The sequence below is a fragment of the Ciconia boyciana genome, chromosome 18 (assembly GCF_034638445.1).
Source record: "Ciconia boyciana chromosome 18, ASM3463844v1, whole genome shotgun sequence".
Classification (NCBI taxonomy): domain Eukaryota; kingdom Metazoa; phylum Chordata; class Aves; order Ciconiiformes; family Ciconiidae; genus Ciconia; species Ciconia boyciana.
Window position 1 is genome coordinate 12,872,605 of NC_132951.1, and position 21,775 is coordinate 12,894,379.

A 21,775-nucleotide genomic window follows, 5' to 3' on the forward strand; every position below is an offset into this window, starting at 1 on the left:
ATGGGGAGCGGGTCCCAGAGGGAAGCAGGCAGCTTTGTGGGGTGGCAAGGGTGGGGTTGGGTGGGCGACTTTGGGACTGCAGTGAAGGAAACTGGGGGAAACCTGTGACAAAATGAGTCGTTTATATCAGGGGTTGATGGCACTGAGCAGAGGGGCATGGAGGAAGGCACGGGCTGAGCGGTGATGTCCCACCCCCTGGTCCTGTCACCCAACCTCGGACGTCTGCCACTGATCCCAGATGGGTGTTTCCCCTCGGGGTGTCTGGGCATTGCCTGAGCCCAGGGTGCAGGGCGAGCGCGCTGCAGGGTGCCCATGGAGCAGAGTGCACACAGTGCAGGGTGACTGTGTGGTACAGGGTGCCCACTGTGCAGTGTTCACGGTGCAGGGTGCTCTCCTTGCAGGGTGCCCACGGTGCAGGGTGTGTGCATGGTGCAGGGTGCCAACTGTGGCGTGTGCATGGCACAAGGTCCAGCACTGCAGGGTGCTGGTAGTGTGAGTGCCAGGGGTGCGCGGTGCATGCGCAGTGCAGGGTGCACATGGGCTTGGCAGTGCCAAGGGCACACGGAGCGGGCTGCCGGTGCCGCAGCGTGCCCACAGGACCGGCTTTGCTCTGGGCTCGCTGCGAGGCTCCGGGCACCACCACCTTGCTGGCTTCCTGCCGCAGCAGGGCAGGCGTGCTGGCAGGGGAGCGAGAAACCACAGCATCCCTCTCTGACTCAGCCTGGCACTGAGCAGGCTGAGATTGCTCTCGAGAGCATCTGGTGTCCTGCCGGTCCTTGCCGGCATGGTGACACCCACAGCTCAAGAGTGGGGGTGGGTGGGGGAAATGGGTGCTGCCGGGAAGTGGCGGAGCAGAGGCTGTGCTCTCCATCCCTGCTGTGGGGTGCTGGGCCCTTCCGGGCTGTCCCCGAGCTCGGCTCCTCCACCCCAGCCAGAAATGTCACCATGGGGCCTCTGCCACCCGGGCTTTGCCACTCAGCAGAAGGTGCTGGGGGGGGCACAGAACAATCGCAGGGGAAGGCTGGGGAGCCCTGAGCCCCTTGCCAGCCCCCTGCCCTGCCCAACCCCTGCACCACAGGCAGAGTCTGCAGCACTGTGTCATTTATTTCCAAAGCACCCTCTCATCCTGCCAGCACCCTGGTGAGGTAGGTCAGTGTCAGGTCTGGGGGGGGTTTTAGTCCCATTTTGCAAGAAATTAAGTCACACAGAGTTACTCAAGGTTCCAGTGTGGCAACAGCCAAGCTGGGAGGAGAGGTCAGGACTCCTGTGTCCCTCCCTGCCCCATGTCCTGATCTGTAGGAGGGTGCCCCATGCTCCCCCCCACCCCAGTATCCTCTGCCCAGATGCATCCCTGATGGTCCCAGCACACACCAGCCCCACACTAGGTGTTGAACCAGCTCTCCAGGTCAGGATAGACACGGCCGCGGGGCAGGCTGGGGTAGGCGGTGCAGATGGTGCAGATGCGCTCCCTCCAGTCAGTGAAGAGCTTCACACTGTACCTCTTCTGCCAGGCAAAGAACTGGCGGTAGCGGCTGGAGTTCATGGTCTTCAGGAAGGTGGCCAGCTCTGCCAGGGAGCCGAAGTCATCAACGTGAATGAAGGAGTCTGCAGGAACAAACTGCTCGTAGTTGGCCCGGGGAGGCCCCAGCACCACGGGCACGGTGCCGGCCATCAGCGAGTTCCTCCAGAGCTTTTCAGTGATGTAGTCCTGATGGATGGAGTTCTCAAAGGCCAGGTAGAACCTGGACTTGGATGTCGTTGGCAAGAGGCAGTCCTTGCAAAGTGGCTTTTTGTTTGCTTTCCCATATATGTTCACATGGAGGTACCTGGAGAGGTTTTTGTAGATTTCAGCTCTTTTCTGAGTCCTGTGGTAGTTGCTGATAACCCAGGACACCAAGTTGGTCTTCGTGGGGATGTTCACGGTGGCCGACCGGTTGGGCACAAGCTTGCCGTAGGGCATGAAGATATCTGAGTCCCGTCTGTAGGTCATCACCCAGTTGAAGGTCTGGTTCCATCGTGCTAGAGCTTTAGTGTTGGAGGGGGACTCCAGGGAGACCCACACCCAGTTCTGCCCCGGCGGCCTCTCCCTGGGCAGCCTGTCCCTGCCCGGCTGGAGCGTGGTGTGGGGGAACACCACAACGTCTGCCCGGCCCAGCAGCTGCCGCTCCATGGTGAGCCAGCAGCCTGCAATGCTGTACAGCTCATGGCAAACATCCCCGCTGACATTGGGGACCTGCTTTGAGGGCCATTCCCACACCAGCACCACCAGCGGCTCAGTGTGCTTGGGGGCTCCTCCAGAGACCTCAGAGGGGTTGAGGAAACACCTTAGATTCCAGAGGGTGGTTACAAACACCCCAGTGGTGACCACCACCTTCACACTGGGCCGGCCCCATGGTGGCCGTGGCAGCGGTGATGTCCGAGGCATGCTGCCAGGCTGGCTGTCGCTTTCTTGGGTGACAGAGCTGACACCTGCAAGAGAAGAGAGGCCACCAAGGGCCGTCAGCTCAGCTTGCCGGGGGTGAGGGGTGGTGGGGAGGCTTCTCCATGAAACCTGGGCCCCAGCGTCACCCCTGGTCTCGCCGCTGGCCCCAGTGCCCCCCAGAGGGGGACTGGAGTGTCCTGCCCGAGAAGTGCCCCCTCACTCCAGCACCCTCCTGTGGTGATGGCAGGGCTCTCCCCAGGCTCAGGGTGCTCTCCCCAGGATTGGGGCGCTCTCCCCAGCCACCAAGGGCACGGGGAGCCCCAGCAGGCTGGGAGCTCGCAGCCTTGGTGCCCCAAACACTCGTATTTTATTTTTGGGGTGTCACAGATGGCCAGTGCTCTGCAGGCAGGGCAGGGAGGGCAGTGCGGGCAGGGGGCCATTGGGGGCTGCCGCTGGTGGGGCTCAGCCTGCAGGCACATGGGAACCCCGGCTGCAAGATGCTCACCCCGACACTGTGCCCATCTGCCTGCCTCAGGCCTCCGCTAGCGGTGCTGCACTTTAACCGACGGCACTGATGGAAAGGGAGAGCAGCAGCGGGGGTGGCGAGGGGGACGCTTGGCCGGGCTGGGGACCAGCCACCAACTCGAGCCCACCCGGGAGTTCCGGTCCCAGAGGCAGGGCTCAGCACCCACAGGCCGCCCACAGCATTCAGCACCAAAGGTGGTTTTCCTTTCAAGGTAACCTCTGAAAACATGTTGGCTGCCCAAGCCCTACTGCTGGCCAGGGCTGTGCCGGTTCCTCCACGATTTTGGAGCCTCCTGGAAAGCAGCGCCCTGCTTTCCCACCTCAGCTGCTGCAGCTTTGCTGCAAAAAATCCCTTCCCTTCCTTGGCCTGCTCCGTCTGTCCTACTAAAATACACAAGCTAAGTTTAGGCTCCAGAAAAACCTGGCATCCAAAGCGAGGAGGGTTGGGAAAGCTTTGCTGGCTCTGTGCACTGCACACCGGTGCTTCAAGTCCTTCTGCCCACCGGTCTCTGGCAGCGGGGATGCCGCCCCCATTTTGAGGATGCTCTGGGGCGGGACACCCCGCTCCGGTAGTGCCAGGAGCTGACCCATTTCTCAGCCCCTCTCCCCACGGCGGGTGGCGGTGCTGAGCTCAGACTTACCAGGGAAGGTCCGGCGCAGCGGTGTGCGAGGTGCCTTCGTGCGTCTGCCCGGGCAGACGCCAGTGCTGGGCTGGAGCACTCAAGGGCTTCCTCTTTTCTGTGGTTTTGCCTCGTCCTGGCCCCACAGCGGGTCCTTCCTGCTATGCGCGGTGGCTGGCACAGCCCGCTCCCAGCACTTCCCCCATGCTGTGCGGGCAGCAATGTGACCCACAGCTGGGTACGTGCCCACGGCTGGGTTGGTGCCCCATAGCTGGGTGGATGCCCCGTGGCCTGGATGGGTGCCCCACAGCTGAGTGGGTGCCCTCTGGCTGAGTGGGCTTCCCATGGCTGGGTGGGTGCCTCATGGCTGGGTAGGTGCCTCATAGCTTGTGCATGTCCCACATCTGAGAGGGTGCCCCATGGCTGGATGCATGCCCCATAGCAAGGTGGGTGCCCTGTGGCTGAGCGGGAGCCCCGTGGCTGTGTGAGTCCCATGGCTGGGCAGCTGCAACATGGCTGAGCATGCACCTCGTAGATGTGTGGGTGCCTCGTGGCTGGGTAGGTGCCTGTGGCTGATGCATGCCCTGTGACTGCCCCATGGCTGGGTGGGACATTGTTGCCCAGTGCATGCCCCATGGGAAGTGCTGTCCCACGGCAGTGCGCTGGCACCCCCGGGAAAGGCTCCCGGTGCAGGTGCTGCTCACAGCTCTGTGCCTGCGCATCCTGCCCCAGCCCCCCGTGCTTCCCCCACCACCCTCCAGCCAGGCTGCAGCTCCTTGGAGAAGGTGCGTGTGGCCCCACGTGGGATTTCAGTTCCCCAAAGGGGTTTCCCAGGTGCCAGATTTGAAACCGAGCCCAGATCGTGGCTCCTTTCTGCCAAGCGCCTCTCCCATCCCAGCTGCCAGCCAGAGCCTCGATGCCCTGGCTGGGCTGCCGTTTTCCAAGGTACCTGTCCCCGGTTTGCCTGCCAGGGCCGTGGCCATGCAGGAAGTAAAGCTGCCCAGCAGGGCTGTGCTGAGCCCATGGGGCAGCTCTGCTAGCTGGCAGCTTTGTGCCAAAGCACACCTCACAAATACTCCTTTGCTGAGAGCACCATACATCATCATCATAATCATTATTATTATTATTATTGTTGTTGTTATTGTTATTATTATCGAAAGCAGGATTGTTGGGTCCGGCTGCACACCCCTGGCACACGCAGCTCCCTCTGAAATCAGCCAGGAGCAGCCGAAGAGTGAGAAGCTCATTCGGCTTGGACTGGAACCAGGTGCTTCCTCGGTGTTTGCTGCTGCCCATGGCAGAGCTGGCAGGGATGGTGGGGGGGACATCAGCCCCAGAGCCTCAGCCTGGCACTGCCAGCCAGGGCCGCAGGTGATTCTCTCCTGGCAAGTGCTGAGAAGGAGCCAGCGCCTTGCCCAGGCGCATGTGCCGGGGGTTCGAACACCCCGCCTGTGCTGGGATGGGTGCAGGCAGGGCCCTGCCCTCAGCCTCACCAAGGTGCCTCCCATCTGCCACCCGCAGCCTGGTTCAAAACAGGATGCCAGCCTGACTTTGGCTCCCACTGACTCATCTTGAAACCGTCAGCTAAAATGGCACCAGCAGCTCCTCGGTGCTGCCAAGCCCCAGGAACCTGCCCGGGCCGGGATGCTTTCTGCCAAAATGGGAAGTGGGCACGTGTGCCTCAGCGGCATCTACATGGAGAGCTGCCTCCCATGCCCGGGCTGCGGACCTGTCCATGTCCTGGTCTGGCCACGCGCCCAGTTGTTTTCTCTGCTGGCATTGCTGTTCGGGCACCAAGTCTCCCCCAAAGCCCTGGCAGGGGAAGAGAGATGGGGAAACTGAGGCAGCAGCAGGGATGGGAGCCCCAAGGTGTGCAGCGCTGTCCCTGGAGCTGGCAGGGGCACACACAGAGCAGGGCCCCAAACAGCTCCCGGGGGGTCTTCAGGTTGCCCGAGCACCTCTGGGGTCTGCATGCCCCACCGCACCCTTGCTCCTGCCGGCTGCCCGGATCCTGGGAGCAAGGATGGTCGCAGCACTGGCAGCAAGGTGAGGGGCCAGGCAGTGGCTGGGCACAGCGCCATGCCACTGCGCCAGGGTGTAGCAGGGCTCTGTGGTTTCAGCGCCGCCCTGGGAGCCCTCGGAGGCCAACTGCAGCTCTGGGGCTGGGTGTTTTTTCCTCCCTAGCCATGACCCCTGTTTCCTGTTATCTTTTCTCACCCCCTTTCTGCATTTCTTCCCCTGCATGATTGAGAGCCCAGATACCAGGCGCTGCACAGCCCGCGCGGTGCCGTTTCCAGCCCGGCCTGCCCCAACCCCGCCGGCTGCAGGCACCGTTCCCTGGCCGGTCAGAGCTGCCAGCATCGTCCCCACTGCTGTCCCCGCCATCCTCCCCCAGCCCTGGGAACCGGGGCCATGTGGGATGGGGCCGTTCCCCTCCATGGAGGACAGCAGCAGGGACAGCAGTGGCCACGACGTTTCCACAGGGGATGCAGGATGGGTGGCAGAGCAGGAGGGAGCTTTTCCCAGGGACTTGTAGCCGTCACCCCCAGGTGTTGCCCCAGGACACCCCAGCAGAAGGGATAATGCCCCGGGGGATCCTTGCAGCTGGTGGGTCCAGGCACCCTGACCCCTGCGGCCCAGGGACGTGGCAGCGCGGTGCTGGAGGCTCAAAGCCAGGCTGGGAGCCAGGGCCAGTTCTGCCTGGGTGGGCTGGGCAGAAGCCCCCAGCGACCGGGGCCAGGCCATGGGACCATCCGGTAATGCCAGACAGCACCAGCACAGGGCAGGGAGCTTTGTGTGGGTGGGTGCTGCCCTCTGCAGATGACCCCACATAGATAGAGGAGCTTGGCCACCCTTCAAGGAAGTCCCCTGAGAGGTGCTCAGGGCCCCAGGTCCACGGAAGAGATGAGCCACTGTGTCCCGGTCCCTGGGGCTTCAGGGTCACAGGTCCATGGAGGAGATGGGTCACTGGGTCCTTGGGGCTGTGCTGCCCCATGGCACGCTGCTGGGTCTGTCTCTTGCTGGCCCCTCATGGGGTTTCATGGTCATGCCAAGCAGAAGAGGAGCTGCGAAGCTCAGCAAGACCTTTGAGCCCACGTCACCTATGGCACCACTCATGACTCTCTCCGCTGCACCCCTCTGAGCTGGGGACCCACGCTGCTTCGGGGCAGGTTTTTTTGAGGTGTTTCTAGTGTGGGCTGGGGACAATGCGTGTGCAAACCCTTGGGAGGACCCAAGGGTGCATGCATCCCTCCTTCCCCAGGGGCCAAGTAAAAGCCACCACTGGAGCGAGGTCCTGGGCTGGACAGCCCATTGGCTGAACCCCCATGGCCCAGCTTACCTTGGCACTGGATCTCTCCGGTATTTCAAAGCCAGAGAAACACCAGCAAACCTCGGGGTCATCCTGGCGCAGCAGCACCCAGGTTACTTGTGCCAGTGGGGCGCAGGTGGAAAGGCGCTGAGCCAGCCCTGGCCACCCCCTGCCCAGCTCTTCTCCATGCCAGGCAGCTCTGCTGCCCGCATGCCTGCCCGCACACGCTGCAGCCCTTCCAAAACAGCCGCCCTCCCCAGGGCACGGAGCCGGGGCAACACGGTGCCTCTCCACCACCGTGTTCCCCCAGGCATCCCTTGTCCTCCCTCACCTCGGCACAATGTTTTGCCCAGAAGTTTTTTGAATAATGGTGCTTTGTGGCAGGACAAGGGGAGCTTTTGTTAGTGCCCGGGCAGCTGTCACAGAGCCTGCCCAAAATGCAGTCACCCTTAGCAACACCACTTGGGGCTGGGGCAGCCAAAGGCGTTATTCACAGCTCTGGGCTGCACTTGGCCCTGAAAGCAGCATGGAGATGGAGATGGTTAAAGATAGCTGGAGAAGGAGAGGAGAGGAGAGGAGAGGAGAGGAGAGGAGAGGAGAGGAGAGGAGAGGAGAGGAGAGGAGAGGAGAGGAGAGGAGAGGAGAGGAGAGGAGAGGAGAGGAGAGGAGAGGAGAGGAGAGGAGAGGAGAGGAGAGGAGAGGAGAGGAGAGGAGAGGAGAGGAGAGGAGAGAGGTGGCTATGGAGAGCTGGGGGGGCAAAGAAGGGACAGGTTGTGAAATTAAGAGGAGAAGAGGAATGAAAAGAGGGAGGGAGAGAAGGAAGGATGGATGGATGGAAGGATGAAAACAAGGATGGAAGGAAGGATGGCTGGAAGGAAAGAAGGATACAAGGAAGGAAGGATGAATGGAAGGAAGGATGGAAGGAAGGGTGAATGAAGGAAGGATGGCTGGCTGGAAGGAAGGATGGATGGAAGGAAGGATAGAAGGATGAAAGGAAGGAGGGAAGGACAGACAGAGAGCTGGTCTGGTTCAATGCTTACTGCTGTTGGGGGCATCCTTCCCAGCCTCGGAGTCACAGCTGGGCTAGTGGTACTGCTTGCGTGGACACATGTGGGCACCCCACCACTTGTCCGTGGGACCGGCTGGGCAGGAGCTGCGGGCGGCTGGGCCTGAGCAGGGCAGGCAGCAGCCAGTGTGTGGGGACTCTGAAGCAAGCAAGCTCCCCTGAAGCAAGTCTGTCCTGCAGCGGCAACGACGGAGGAGAGGCTCAGTGGGGGCGACCTCTCCGTGTCTATGGCTTGGGGAGGAGCAGGGGCAGCTCCTGGGGACCGAGGGTTTCCCTGACCCGGCACCTCCCTAGGGCAGGAGCCCCGCTCCTGGACAGGCCATACCCGGGGAGATGTGGGTGTCGCAGCGGCCGCCCCCCCCGCCGTGCCCCGGGGGCTCCGTGCCTCGGCTTCCCCGGGAGGAGCAGGATCCGCCAGCAAGTGCCCTCCCGGCGGCAAATCCCCGGGGGCCCTCGCGGGACGACGGTGCCCTCTGGGCCCGTCAAAGCCGCCCCGGGGCCGGGCCGCGGGGCTCCGGCTGGGCGGCGGGGGCGCCCGAGGCCCTGCCCCGGGCCGGGCCGGGCTGGGCCGGGCGGAGCTGCCGCGGCCCGGCGGTGCCTTTAAGGGGCGGTGGCGGGCGGGCGGCCCCCGGCCGGGGGCGGTGCTGCGCAAGGCCGGGCCGGGCCGGGCGCGGCGGAGCCGGAGCCGGAGCTGGAGCCGGGGCCGGGGCCGGGGCCGGAGGCCGGCCCGCTCCCCTCCCTCCCTCCCAGCCTGCTGCGGACAAAGGCGGTGGCGGCCCGGTGGGCTATGGCGGTGGGCGGTGGGTGATCCGCGGAGCTCAGCGGGGGGAGCCCCTGCGGCGGGGCTGGGCCCGGCCCGGCCATGGGGTTCCTGCACCAGCTCCATCTCCTGCTCTGGAAGAACGTGACGCTGAAGCGGCGCAGCCCGGTGAGCGCGGGGCCGGCGGGCCCGGCGGGGGCTGGGAGGCCTGGAGCTCCGCTGCAGCCCTGGGCAGCTGCAGCCGCCGGGGGGGGACGGGGCGAGGCCCCCGAGCGGCGGAGGCTCCGCGGGGCGGCTGCGTGGGCCGGAGGGGAGCCGGCGGAGCCGCCGGCCGGGGGGTGCAGGAGGGGTGCGGAGCCAGCCCCCCCGCGGGGCCAGGGTCTCCCCTGGGTCCCCACCCTCCCCACCGCTGCCCTCTCCCCCCCGCGCCGGCCGGGCCCTGGGGACGGGCGATGCGTGGGGTGCAGGCCTGGCGATGTCTGCTCGCGTGGGGCTGCGGGAAGCAAGAAGCGTGGGCGTCGTCTGTGTGTGAACCCACGGAGCGGCCGAGGAACGCCCCTCCGTGCCCGGCTGCCGGCACGTCGGCCCCCCCTGCCCCGGCGTGGGCCCAGACCGGCGGCTCCCCTCGTGGGGCAGCAACAGTTGGGTGTCTCCTGCCCGGCTCCCACCCCGTGTCCGTGGGAGCTGTCCGGGCCCCGTGGCCGCTGGAGGAGCCCAGGGCCGTGGGCTGGATGCCGTCTCCCACCCGACCTCCTGCCCTGTGCAGCATCTCCCTCCCCGCCGCGGCCCGCTCTCGTGTCCCAAATGCCCCGGGCACTTGTCAGCCCTGTCCCTGGTCTCCAGGGCCGCCCCTCTGGGGTGGGAGAGGTTTCCCCAAGCCCTCGGTATCCGCAGGCTATAAATAGGATTCAGAATCGTATGTGGGTCAGAGCTGCCTCTCCTCCGTGGGCTGGAGAGGAGCTGCTCCCGCTTTCTGGGCGTGCGGCTGAGGAACGCGGGGTTCCCGGGGGGCCGGTCCCCTCCCGGGGGTGGCGGAGGAGGCAGGATGGCACCTTCCCTGCTGGGGCCGCGGGTCCGGTGTAACCTTGCCCCGGCCTCTCCTGCCTGGCTGCTCCTGCGCAGGGCTTCCCTGCCAAACCCTGCCGGGCGGGCGGGAGGGACCCCCGGCCCGCAGGGACCCGGGCAGCGGCGCGGGCAGGGGGATGGGTGCGCTGGGCGCCGGGGGAGCCGGTTATTTTTAGAGGGTGGGGGAGGGTAGCGAACTGCTGCTCCCGAGCTGGCAACGCGCTCGCCTCTTCCCCCTCCCAAATATCCTGCAGGCCTGATCCTGCCTGCTTTCCCTCGCCAGCAGCCCGCGGGCATCAGGCCCTGCTGCCATCCCGGTGGCCGGCGCCCCAGAGACCACCGGGGACAGGGGCAGGCAGGGGAGGGCGTGGGCAGGGCTGGGCTGGGCTAAGGCCCGCGTTGCAGGCAGGTGCCCGCTGCACGGGCGGCCCGGTGTCCCCAGGACGGGTGAGAGGGATGATGCTCTTCGGCTGAGTCATCTCTGCTCCTTATCCCAAGCAGAGCTGCATGGCGGTGGTGAGGGGCTGCCCGGTGCCGGTGTGCCATGGAGACCCCTGCCCACGAGGGTGAGCCGGCTGGCACAGCTGTGTCCTGGCATCTGCTAGTCCTTGGCAACTGACCCGGAACTGGCTGCCGTGGCTGGGGAGGTTACAGACTAGGGGTGCACACATCTTTTGGGGACCCGTTTCTCCCTGACCCTCCCCAGCTCCGTGGGTGGTGTGGGGGTGCGGTGCAGGAAGCTGCAGCCATAGGATGAGGATGAGGAGCCCAGGCCCGGTCACCCCCGTGTGCGGGGACTGTCACTGGAGTGCCCTGCTTGCTGCAGGCAGGGTGTCAGGGGAAGGACCAGCATCTCCTCACCCACCCAGCGATGCCGCATGTGGATGGGGTGTGTGGAGGACCAGCTGTATGCTGGGGCGAGAGCTGCCCCTGGTGCTGCAGGGTGCCCATGGGTGGATTTGGTGCAGCCCCTGAGGCAGTCATGCCCTGAGGATGTGTGTGCCCTGTGCGTGTCACCTACTTCCTCGTGCTCCTGCTGCATGCAAGTCCCACGGTCACCTCACGCTCCCCGTCTGCACAGGGGACATCATCCTGCCCGCTCCTGGGGGAGCGCTGCCCTCTCCCAGCAGCCCGGGAGCAGAGCTGTCAGCGCTGGCCAGCCAGGGCAGAGTCAGGCCCTGTGCCAGAGCCCAGTCTCGTCAGCCTGTGCCTTGCTGTCCGTGGGTGGGTCCCCCAGCACAGGTCTGTCCTGGCCCCATCCAGAGCTGGATGTTTCACTGAGTGAAACCAGCCCTGTATTCCGCTGGGCTGATCCTGCTGCGTCAGGGGCTGATCCTGCTGTGGCAGGCAGAGGCTGGGGGATTTGGAGCAGGGAGGGGGGTAAGCACGAGACCCCTCTCCTCCTGGGGGTTCATCCTGGTGGGGTTGGAGTAGGGGGTTGCTGGGCTTCTCCCAGTCTCATGGGGGAAGCGTGGCATGTGCCCTGCCCTTGCCCTGCCAGCAGCTGCCCATTGGCACAGCCCCGTGCCGCGGGGTGCTGCCCTGGGGTAGGTGCCTCACCATGGTGCGCTTTCCTCCCAGCAATATGCAGGGCAATGGCCGCGGTGCTGTGGGATGGGATGGGGAGCAGACACCTCATGTTTGGCTGAGGGTGCTGGGCTGGGACTCAAGAGAGCTGGGGCCGGTCCCCTGTGCTGCCCCTGAACGCTGGTGGCCCTGGGGGGTCCCCATCGTCCCTGGCACCAGGGGCTGTTCGGGGAGCAGTGTTACAGCGAGGTGCAGCAGTGGTTTTGGGACAGACTTTGTCCACAGGCACTTGATGAGGGCTTGGCTGGCCTGCTTGAGGATGCAGTGGTGGTGGGTACAGGGAGGCTGTGCAATTGGGTGGCGTTTGAGAGGTGTGCTCCTGACCCACAGTGCCACATGTCATCCGCTTCCGTAACTCCCTTTGTCACCAGACGAGCTCGCCTGCAGCCTGGTGAGGGTGATGGCCAGGCACTGTCCCATGGCGTCTCTTTAAGGTCTTGTGCCCAGCCCATGGGAGTGTTGGACTTTGCCCAGCGTGGCTGAGCTGTTCTGGGGGCTGCTCTGGGGTTTGGCCATGATTTTATTCCTCCCAGGGCAGAAATTCAGGCAGGAGCCCTGGGGTGATGGGGATATGAGCAGAACAGCATCAGTGGCCCTCAGTGGAGGGAAGCCAGGGCTGTGGGTGCCTGAGGACGGACAGTCCCCTGGGCAGTGCAGACTGTGCCGTCATCTACATTGCCTTGGCTCTGCTGGGACGGGGGGTGAGCTCAGCTGTGTGTATCTTAAGCGCTGGGCTCCCTGATGACTTTTGGTAGGTAGTTAAACCTACGTTGGATGTAAAATTAACAGGTGATCTCTCAAAAGTTGCCACAGGCACAGTTCAGGGTGTTCGGCTGCCTTCCCTGTGGCTCTCTGTGCCCACGCATTTGGGACAGGAAGGTGACCGCAGCTGGAGGTCCTGGCTCTGAAGTGCCGGTGATGGAAGTGCGCTGCTGGGTTTTGTTTGGCCCTGGGGAAGCGTTGGCATTTTGGGGCTCTTTTGGAGGAATGGTGAGCAGGAGATGAGGCTCTGGGTGCCGCTTCAGTGTCACAGCATGTTGGTGGGGCTCCCGTGGCATGGGCCCTAGGGTGGGGGAAGGGTGCATGTGGGGCAGGGGAGAGCTGGGCAGCGGCGTGGCTGCTTCACGCTGTGCAGGGTTTGTGCCTTCTGCTCCTCGGCCAAGAGCTGGGGAGCTCCTACCACGCAAAGGAGTTGTCCTGGCAGGTCTGGGGCAGAGGGAGCAGAGCTGGGGGATCTTCCTTCCTGGCCGGTGGGAGCAGAGCTAGGGGGATCTTGATGCCTCCAGAATAAGAAAGGCTGAAATCTGGGGTATTGGGGGGGCTTACCCGGCCAGCGGGGCCCTGCTGCAGCAGTGCCTGTGCTGGGACGCCGTGTCCCTGGGGGACAGGGCACCCCATGCCTGTGGAGGTGCTGCCAGGTCCTGGTGCTGGGCGGGGGCTGGTGCTGGATTCCGCAGCAGGAATCGATCGGCCTGGCGCTGCCCTGCCTCAGGGTGCTCTTTGCCCCTTCGCTGTTTGCAGCTGGCGTGGGGGAAGTGGGGGGCATGCGCAGGCTTGGCATGGTGGTGGCCCTGTGGCGGTGCCAGGCAGCGTCCTTGTGAATCTCTGCTCGCAGGGTGGCCGTGGGGGCACCTGTTGCAGAGCGACTGGTGGTCCAGAGGGCAGGTGGCCATGAGCCACTGAGCGTCCAGGGCTCTGCCTCGCTCCCTGCCTGTGGGGAGAGGCTGCAGGGCAGCGAGCACCTTCCTCCACACTGCAGCCACCAGCACAATCCCGCCTGCTCTCAGGCCGGGCACCTTGTGCTGGTGGGAGGGCGGCCGTGTCCCAGTGCCATGTCCCGGTGCAGGAGAGCTGCCGCATGGCCCTGGGACATGGCGCTGCCGATGGTGTGTCCCCCTCGGCCTGGCACGCTGGTACCCAGCTGACACAGCACCGTGGGGCTGGCACGGGGGAGAAACGTGTTCTGCTCTCGCTGGGCTCTCAGTTCTGGCACAGTGGGGCTGGGCTCAGGAGAGGTGTTGGCAAACCCCAGTGGGGATTTCCTCCTCCTCCAGCTTCCCTGAGGCATGTCCCCAGGCTGCCATGCCAGGGCTGCAGGGCAGGGTCTGAGGGGTGGGAACGTGCCCTTGCTGGGGACAGGTGGCAGTGGGACAAGAGGTGACAGGCACAACTTGCACTGAGCAAAAGTGTGACCAGAGGCAGGGGTGGTGGCAGCCCCTGGGCCCGGCCTGGGCTGTTCCCATGGGTGAGGGCACAGGCAGGTGACCTCAGGGAGCCCTGGCGGGTGCCCACCTGGGGGGTGACCAGTGGGTGTCTGCTTGGGTCCCCTCCAGGGTGGGGGGGGCAGGACTGGCCTGGGGTGAGGGCTCGGCTTGGCCTTGTGGGTCTGCCCGGCCGTGGGGCCTTGCTCACGTGCTGGCTCTGCTGCTCATCCTTCCCAGTCACCATGACTTCACCTGCCTGCACTTCCCAGCTGTGGGCAAATACGTGGGTATTTAATGAAGATTAAAGTCTGGAGCCATCAAAAAGTTTAAGATATTTCTGCCAGCCTTAGAATGCTGTTGGAAAAGTTGGGGTGTTGATTCTCCAGGAGCTGAGCCCCATCCCTTGGGGCTCCTGCGGGCCAGCACCTGCTGCCTGCACCTACCCACCTCCCTACCTCCTCAGGGAGCGGGCAGCAGCTCTCCTTCCTCCCCGGGGAGGAGCTCAGGCAGACCCTGCCCTGTCCTCCGGTGGGTGGGTGCAGGACGGGGGTTTTGGAGGCTGGGCTTGCCCCAGGCTGTGCACGGTGCTGCTTCACCTGCACTGGGACTGGTAAATCCCCTCACAGGTGCCAGGCCATGGGGAGAGGGGGGCTGATGTGGCAGGTTTGGGCTGCAGGGGCATCATTGGGGTTGCCAGCTTGGGGGTCTCTGGGCAGGGGCTCCCCAGCCCCTGGCTGCCTCTCTGCTGGGCCGTGCTGGCCAAAGGTGGTGGCTGTTGGGCTTTGGGGCATTTCTGGGAGTGGGCAGGAGGAATGGAGCAGACTTTTGGGTGGTGGTGATGGATGTAGAGAGCTGCCTCTGCCTGGTCTGGCTGCCCCCATGGGGAGTGCCTGGCTTGGCTGTCGGGGCATACACACTGCTGTGACCCGGGGATGCCGATGGAGTTGTCCTGCCAAAGTCCATGGCCCAGCGCCTGTGGCTGTGTTAACCCTGGCTTCAGTGCATCTCCCAGCTGCCCCTGGTGCTGGCCAGAGGGTGGGCACAGTGGGACCGCTGCTCCAGGCTGGGCCGTTTGCTCTCGCTGCGCCCCACGGGGCTTGTCGGTTCTTTTGGCCTGGCAGCGTGGGAGCTGCGTGCCCCTGGCTGGTGCTGCTGCCTCGTGCTTGGACTGTGCTGTGCCTGACCCCGCTCGTCCTCCTCGTGGCCCCCAGCTCCCATCTGCTGGTGTGGCAGAGGGTGGGAGCAGGCGTGGAGTTGCTGGCCCCGTGCTCTGGTGAGCTGAACATCCCCCTGCCAGGGAGCTGCCTGCCTGGGGACAGCACCCTGCTGGCAGCACCCTCCCCCTCGCTGGGGGAGTCGGGCAGGATGCCCCTGCCCCTGCATCCAGCTGGTAGCAGGGCTGAACGTGGGATCCCAGCAGGCACACACGTACCCCACCATCCGTGGTGGTGGCAGGCAGACGCACCCAGCAGTCATGCAAACCCAAACAGCACCCATGGCCTCATCCTGCTCACCCCTCTGGCAGGTCGAGGTGAGCATGTGCCAGGGGGATGTACACACATGTGTATGGGGAGGCAGCCCAGCTCTGCCACTGTCCAGGAGCTGCCCCTGGCCCCTCAGCCACTGTCACCTGGGCATAAGGGCCCCTGGGACCCGGGTCCCACCCTGGGTGCTGCACCTGCGCCCCCCACAGACATACATGCGAGAGCCCTCACCGGGGGAGGAGCGAGGAACGGAATGGGTGAGAGGACAGGACAGACTGCACTGGTTGGTGCAGGGCATGGCTGGGCCCCATCCCAGCCAGCCAGCTGCTGGCAGGCACCGGCCCTTCTCCTCTCCTTGTCCCTCTCCTTCTCCCAGCGTTTCCTTCCCAGCTGCCTGGATCCTGGCCTTTCCCAAAATGTCCCCCAGTATCCTGCACCCACAGGCAGCAACCCTGCTGTCCCCAGGCTGTGCCAGTTTTGGGTGGCCCTGCTGGGTGCCGCCCCAGGGGGGCCAAGGCTCCCTTAGGACAGCATCCCTTCCCCTGCCGCTGCATGCGGGTGCCTCTGTCCCACTACGAGTGTGGGGCAGCCCTGGCCCCCCATGCCTGGGAAGCCCTGGCAGGGGCAGCCCTGGGGACCAAAGGGGCAGGATCAGTCCCAGAGGCATGGGCTGCCGCCATGTCTGCCCATTGCCATGTCACCCCGGGTGCTGGTGATGGGGGACAACCTGCCCTGGTACCGGGGTATGTGGCAGTGCAGGAGGGGTCGAGGACAGAGAATGTCTGGGATTGCTCTGAGATGAGCAAAAGGTCAATGACCCACTTAAAAAAAAATAAATAACAACAAGTAGGTCCCTCCTGTCTCCACCAAGGACCCAACAGTCCCCAAGGGAGCCTGGTACGGCCCGGCATGGGTGTGGGCGGACGGTCCCACAGGCGCCTGGGCACAGAGGCCTGATTGTGTGCCTGGTAAACAGGCAGGGGGGCGGGTGCAGGCAGTGAGCGGCAGGGCAGGAGCTACAGGGTGGGCAGAGTGTCTCAGGGTGTCCCTTGCCACCCCCCTGGTACAGGGTTGGTGACACCAGGGGCAGTGGCTGGGACTGGTGGTGCCAGAACGATGGGGATCCCCTTGCCCTGGCACCGCTCCTGGGGTGTCCACTGGCCCCGTCCCCTCCAGCCCTTCTTCCTCCAGTCTCTGCCTCCCCAAAAATCAGCAGCTCTGGGAATGGGGAGGGCAGCACTGGGGGGCACCCATGGGTACAGTCATGCCTGTCCCAGAGCCCTGCCAACCATGGTGCCCACAGGAGTGCCGCAGCCATATGCTGGCGGGGGTCGGGGGGTGGGGGTCCCTCTGCTTGCCACCATTTGCTGGTCTGCTGTGACTTTTTGGCAGACCGTTTGCAGCCCCTGGGTGAGGCCAGTGCGGAGGTGACGCTGTTGGGGACAGGATGGCCTGACCCTGTCACCTGCTGCCAGCTAAGTCCTTCCAGGCAGCCCCTGTCCTGTTAAAGCCCTCTTCCCACCCTGCTGGCCTGCCCCTCTGGCACCTGGTCACCGCAGGTGACTGGGCTGGTGCGGGAGTGTGGTGGGAGGTGCTGGTGCTGTACCGAACGCCTTCCCAGCAGCAGAGCCAGGGCCTGCCCTGCCCGCGATGGCAGCAGGTTGCGGGGTCTCAGTGCCAGCCTAGGGTCTGATCCAGCCCTGAAGTGAGCTGAGGCTGGCTCACCCCGTGCCTCAGTTTCCCCACCTACAGTAGTTCCCCTCCACTCGGCAGCGAGGGCAATGGGGCTGTGACGTGTCCTGGGCGCTCCCGGTGCAAAACGGCAGCAGCTGCGCTGGCAGTGTGCCGGGTGCCCGCTCCTGCTGGTGGCTGAAGGTGCTGATGCCCATCCCCAGGGCCTCTGGGCACAGAGCCCGGCCTGGGCCGCCTGTGCAATTGGGGTCAGGGATTCCTGGGGATTTGCTGTGATTTACCATATGCTGCCAGTGGAAATCCCGTGCAGCCATAGCCTTCTGGGGGGGCACGGAGGGGGTGTCAGGACCCCCCATGTTGCCCCCCAGTTGCACCTGGAGCTGGTGCCAGAGCCTGGCCGAACCGAACCTTGCCCTGACAGCATTGGGGTCTGCGCCCTGAATGGCCCTGCGGGTGGGACCTAGCAGTGCCACAGGTGGCAGGGGGACGTCATGCTGGCAGCTGCTGGCTGTGAGGGCACTGCCAGGATGGGGGCCTGCGGCTCTTTGCCGGCCATAAGGACTTGGGGTCATCTCCCCTGGGCACCCCCAGTTGCAGTGGCCCATCCAGGCTGGGCTTGAGCCTCAGCACCCTGTTTGGGTTGCTGGAGTAGGGGTCCATCCCCTCTGTGGTACCCTCTCCTGTCCTGAGGTGCCCCGGGCAGGATGGAGCAGGCAGGGTGCAGGCAGGGGCAAACAGGACATCCTCGGGTGCCCAGGGACCCATTTGCCTCTGGCTGAGCTGTGACAGTGCCACCAGCTGCCTGCAAGACATGGGCACGGTGCCACATTGCACCGGTGCTCCGGGGACCCCTGTCCTGCCCATGCTTCTCCTTGGTAGCCGGGTCCTGTCCCCAGGCGTCACGATCCCTCTGCTTTGTGTCATCCCCAGTGGGTGCTGGCCTTTGAGATCTTCATCCCCCTGGTGCTCTTCTTCATCCTCCTGGGGCTGCGGCAGAAGAAGCCAACCATCCCTGTGAAGGAAGGTGAGTGCCAGCAGGGTGGTGCCTGGGACACCCACCCTTGGGGCCACCCCGAAACTCTGAGGAGCTGCTCTAGCACCCCGGGGACAGCCTGGGGGTGGGGAGGGGGGGGGCTGGCAACAGCTGGCAGGGCCCCAGAGGGGCCTTTTGGGGACATTGCGCTGGGCAGGGGCTGCAGCCGAGGGCTGGCGGGGCAGACACAGCGGGGTTGGAGAGCCAGAGTCAGTCCCAGCTGGGGGGGGCTCCCCTGGGGGTGGCAGCGCCAACCAGCCTGTGGCTGCCATCAGCAGGGACGTTTTGTGGGGGGAAGGGGGAGATGGAGCTGGATGGTGCTGGGACAGCCACTGTCTCCCCGAGTGCTTGAGGAGCAGCCGGGGCGGTGCTGGGAAGGGCTCCCCAGCTCCCTTCTGTGCTGGGGGGGGAAATGCACTGTGTGGAGCGCCGTGCCTGGCTATGGGGGGGACTCTGGGGCCCTGGCAAGGTGACAAATTGGTGGGACCGGAGCTGGGGGCTCCTGGAGATGTGCAGCTGGAGCTCTGGCCAGGGCTGCAGGTGCCGGTGCCTGTGGGCTGTGCTGCTGGGAGGAGGCGGCAGAGCAGAGCTGCCTGCTTGCCAGGGCTCTGTGGGGAGTCTGGACACCCCATGGGATGCCCACCTTGGCGGGTGCCCTTGCGCGGGTGGCGTGGTGGGGCCAGGGGGTGATGCTGGGAGCCGGCAGCGGTGGCAACCTGGTGTAACGATGGCCCAAGCCTGTGTTTCAGTGCGTGCTGGCGAGGGAGAGCCCAGCTGCGAGTGCGGGTCCAGCTGTGGGCATTGGCGGGCGCTGCCCTGGTTCCTGCCCCGGTGCTGGCGTGTGCTCTGTGTTGTGTGGTTTTTTGGTTTGGTTTTTCTTTTTGCTCATTTTTTTTTTTCTTTCCCACCACCTCCCCTGCCTGCCTGCCCTCCATGCCTCTACTGCATGCGCCAGTCTGTAAGTTGGTGGGCCGGGTGGGCGCCTTCCCCCCTTCCCCTGCCTGTGCTGGCTACGAATTTTGGGGAGAAAGAGCCCGGTTTGGATCAACTCACTCTGGCCTAATCCACACCTCTGTAACCCTGTCGCCTTCCTCCACGGCTGGTGAAGATGAGCTTGGGCAGCGCAGCGTGACCCGTGCCAGGACTGGCCCGTGGTGGTGTCCTCACTGAGCTGGTGGTGTCCCCACCAGGTTGGTGGTGCCGGGTTCCCCAGGTGCTGGGGCTCCTGGCGGCAATGTCCCCAGCCCCCTGGGCTGCAGAGGGCTCTCCAGGCCAGGTGGAGGCTTGTCCTACCCTTTCTTCTTGCCTCCCTCCTGGGGCAGACACTGCTGGCTGCTGGCACCCATGTGGTGGCCTGTGGTCACAAAGTCTTGCTCCCTCCAGGCTGGTCCCCAAGGGGCTGGAGATGGCTCCCACCCCTGCACCACCACCGGGTCCCTGTCCTGGCCCATTGCGGCTGGGACAAGCCAGGATGTGGCACTACTAGGAGCCTGGAGGCCAGCAAGTTGCCACCCATGCGCTGGCTTTGTCACCAAAGCGTGGCATGGCCACCACCCTCTGTCCTGCCACCCCAGCAGGCTGCTAGCCTGTCCCGTGCTGTGCCTGTCCCTGCCCTGGGCTGTCCCTTTTCTCTGCCAGAAGCCCATCTTCACCAGCCCCTGCCTATTGCGGCCGTGCTAACAGCACTGATCTGCATCTAACCACAGGGCCACCTGCCGGGGCAGCGAGAGCAGCGTCCCTGCCCGGCACTGCCCAGTGACAACCTCTGGTCCCCTTTGGGCAGGGCCCTTCTGGGCTCGCCCTGCCCTGGGGAAGGACATGGAAAGACCCCGGCAGGGACGATAGCTCAGCACCGGTGGATGGGGGGAAGGTTTGCCATCCCCTTGCTGCTCCTCGTTTCTTCCATCTCCCCCCCACCGTGTCTCCATTTCCACCCACCTCCAGCAGCCGCAAGTCGGGGCAGCCGGGCAGGGGGGAGGCCGGGGGCTCGGGGAGCTGCGGGTGACAACTCTACTTTCCCTGTCGTATTCTTCCTCCTCCTCCTCCTCCTATTCCTCTGGAGATCCAGTGGTGCCTCTGAGATTACTAACAAGAGTGGCCAAGAGGCCGGGGGAGGTTGGCAGCCATCCTGGGGGCAAGTGGCAGAAGTCAGCATTCTACTGGGGTGGGAAGGACCTGTCACCCAGGGGGGAGCAGGCAGGGGCAAGAGGGCAGGAGCCAGGGTGGCAGCAGCCACCCACAGCCCCAGGGGGCCACCAGCCAGGGATAGCCTTGGTGGGAAAGCTGCAGACTTCTGACCTTGGCTGCCAACCTCCTGCGGGGCTCACAGGGCCCAGCGTGCACTTCTCTGAACTGAGTGTCTGTCTCTCCGGTGGCCCCCTGCCTCCCCCCGCCTCTCCTCCCTCCCTGCCCGCACCTTCCCCGGCCTCTTCTGCGCTCTCTCGCTGGCTCCAGCTTTCTACACGGCAGCCCCGCTCACCTCAGCCGGGATCCTGCCCGTCATGCAGTCCCTGTGCCCCGATGGCCAGCGTGACGAGTTCGGCTTTCTGCAGTACTCCAACTCCACGTGAGTCGTGCCCTTGCCACGCGCTTCCTCCTCCTGCCCCGCAGGCACCTGCACACAGCCTGCCCCTTCCCACGCTGGCACTGCCCTGCCAGTGACAAGGCACGAGCCCCTGTCCCCCAAAGTGGTTGGGTGCAGAGCGCCATGTCCCTGGGGTGCAGGGGACATCTCAGCCTGTTCCCTCATGGGCTCCCGGGTGCCCAGTGCTGGGAGGAGGACAGAGGTGGTTCCCAGGGACACCTCGAGGCACTGGAGCTCTCCTTTGCACCCCTGGCACGGTGGATTCGGTGCACAGGCAAGGGCAGCTCCTGGGGCAGCAGTGCCCCATGGCAGGCATCGCTGTCGCCCCACGCACCCGAGGGGCTTGTCGCCTCCAGGGCTCTGTGGAGGGTGTCCCCATCCCTCTGTCCCTGTCCCTGAAGCCACGGCGGTGCTGGGCTCTTGCAGGGTGACACAGCTCCTGGAGCACCTCAGTGAAGTGGTGGAGCAGAGCAGCCTCTTCGACCCACAGCACCCGGGGCTGGAGGAGGAGCTGGAGTCGCTGCGCCGGCGCCTGGAGGCACTCAGCAGCAGCGAGCCTAGCTCCATGGAGACCCACTTCAGTAACCGAGCAGGTAGGCTGTGCCCTGCCTGTCCCCACCACTGCCTGCACAGGCAGGGATGGAGATGCCCACCCACCACGTACCCAGAGATGTCACGGCATGTAGCAGTGCCCTGCCACTGTCCCGCATCGCTGTGTGCCAGGCAGGGCCAGCTGTGATATGTCCCCGCGTGGGGCCATGCTGGCGGGCTGCTCTGACCCCCCCACCTTGCTCCTTGCCAGGATCCGGCTTCACACTGGCGTGGGCAGCCAAGGACCGGGACGAGCTGCACCGCTTCCTGACGCAGAACCTGTCCCTCCCCAACAGCACGGCCGAGCTGCTCCTGGGCTCCAGTGTTGACCTGCGGGAGGTGGGTGACGACCTGCGGGAGGTGGGTGACGACCCACAGGAGGTGGGTGACAACCTGCAGGAGGTGGGTGGTGGCCTGTGGGAGGGGTCGCAGGGAGCGCTGCAGGGCCAGGCTTTGCAGGGGTCCACACTGCCCCAGCGAACGGGCATGTCCTGACCCACACTGAGCCCTGACCACCAGACCCACAGGGTGGGAGTCGGTGGGCACCCGGCCAGGACTCGTCCTGCCCTGCCACCCCATGCCAGGGCATCGCTGGGCAAATGGGTGCCTCCGCTCCCGGCGTGCTCAGCAGTCCCGCTCCCGTCCCCGATGCAGGTGTACCGCCTGTTTTTCGGCTCCTTTCCTTTGATACCTGATGAGACCCATGAGCGAGACCTGTGGGATGGGTTTGGCCCCGGTGAGAAGATGACGCAGCTGGAGGTGAGGAGTGGTGTTGCATGCGGGGGACATGGTGGGGCTGAGCTTGTCCTCCACGTCCCCTCCATGTCCCACC

At 65.0% G+C, this 21,775-nt stretch overlaps 2 protein-coding genes across 5 annotated transcripts in view; one reads left to right on the forward strand and one right to left on the reverse strand.

Moving 5' to 3' along the window:
• Window positions 1-1,381: 1,381 nt before the first annotated feature.
• Window positions 1,382-3,727, reverse strand: FUT7 (fucosyltransferase 7). Its single transcript, XM_072883368.1, has 2 exons — window positions 3,589-3,727; window positions 1,382-2,469 (listed from the first exon to the last, which is right to left on the reverse strand). The coding sequence occupies exon 2, from the start codon at window positions 2,423-2,425 to the stop codon at window positions 1,382-1,384; it is 1,044 nt and encodes a 347-aa protein (XP_072739469.1). The 5' UTR covers window positions 2,426-2,469; window positions 3,589-3,727.
• A 4,871-nt stretch (window positions 3,728-8,598) lies between these two features.
• ABCA2 (ATP binding cassette subfamily A member 2) overlaps window positions 8,599-21,775 on the forward strand; it is a 36,946-nt gene continuing 23,769 nt past the window's right edge. For 3 of the 4 annotated variants that reach the window (XM_072882817.1, XM_072882819.1, XM_072882818.1), the window contains exons 1-6: window positions 8,599-8,871; window positions 17,666-17,759; window positions 20,223-20,334; window positions 20,779-20,945; window positions 21,155-21,282; window positions 21,598-21,702. In XM_072882817.1, coding sequence (XP_072738918.1) covers window positions 8,806-8,871; window positions 17,666-17,759; window positions 20,223-20,334; window positions 20,779-20,945; window positions 21,155-21,282; window positions 21,598-21,702 — 672 coding nt within the window. In that variant the 5' untranslated portion in view covers window positions 8,599-8,805. Of the gene's footprint in view, window positions 8,872-17,665; window positions 17,760-19,034; window positions 20,335-20,778; window positions 20,946-21,154; window positions 21,283-21,597; window positions 21,703-21,775 lie in introns of those variants that run through there. The other variant, XM_072882820.1, reaches the window with a different exon arrangement.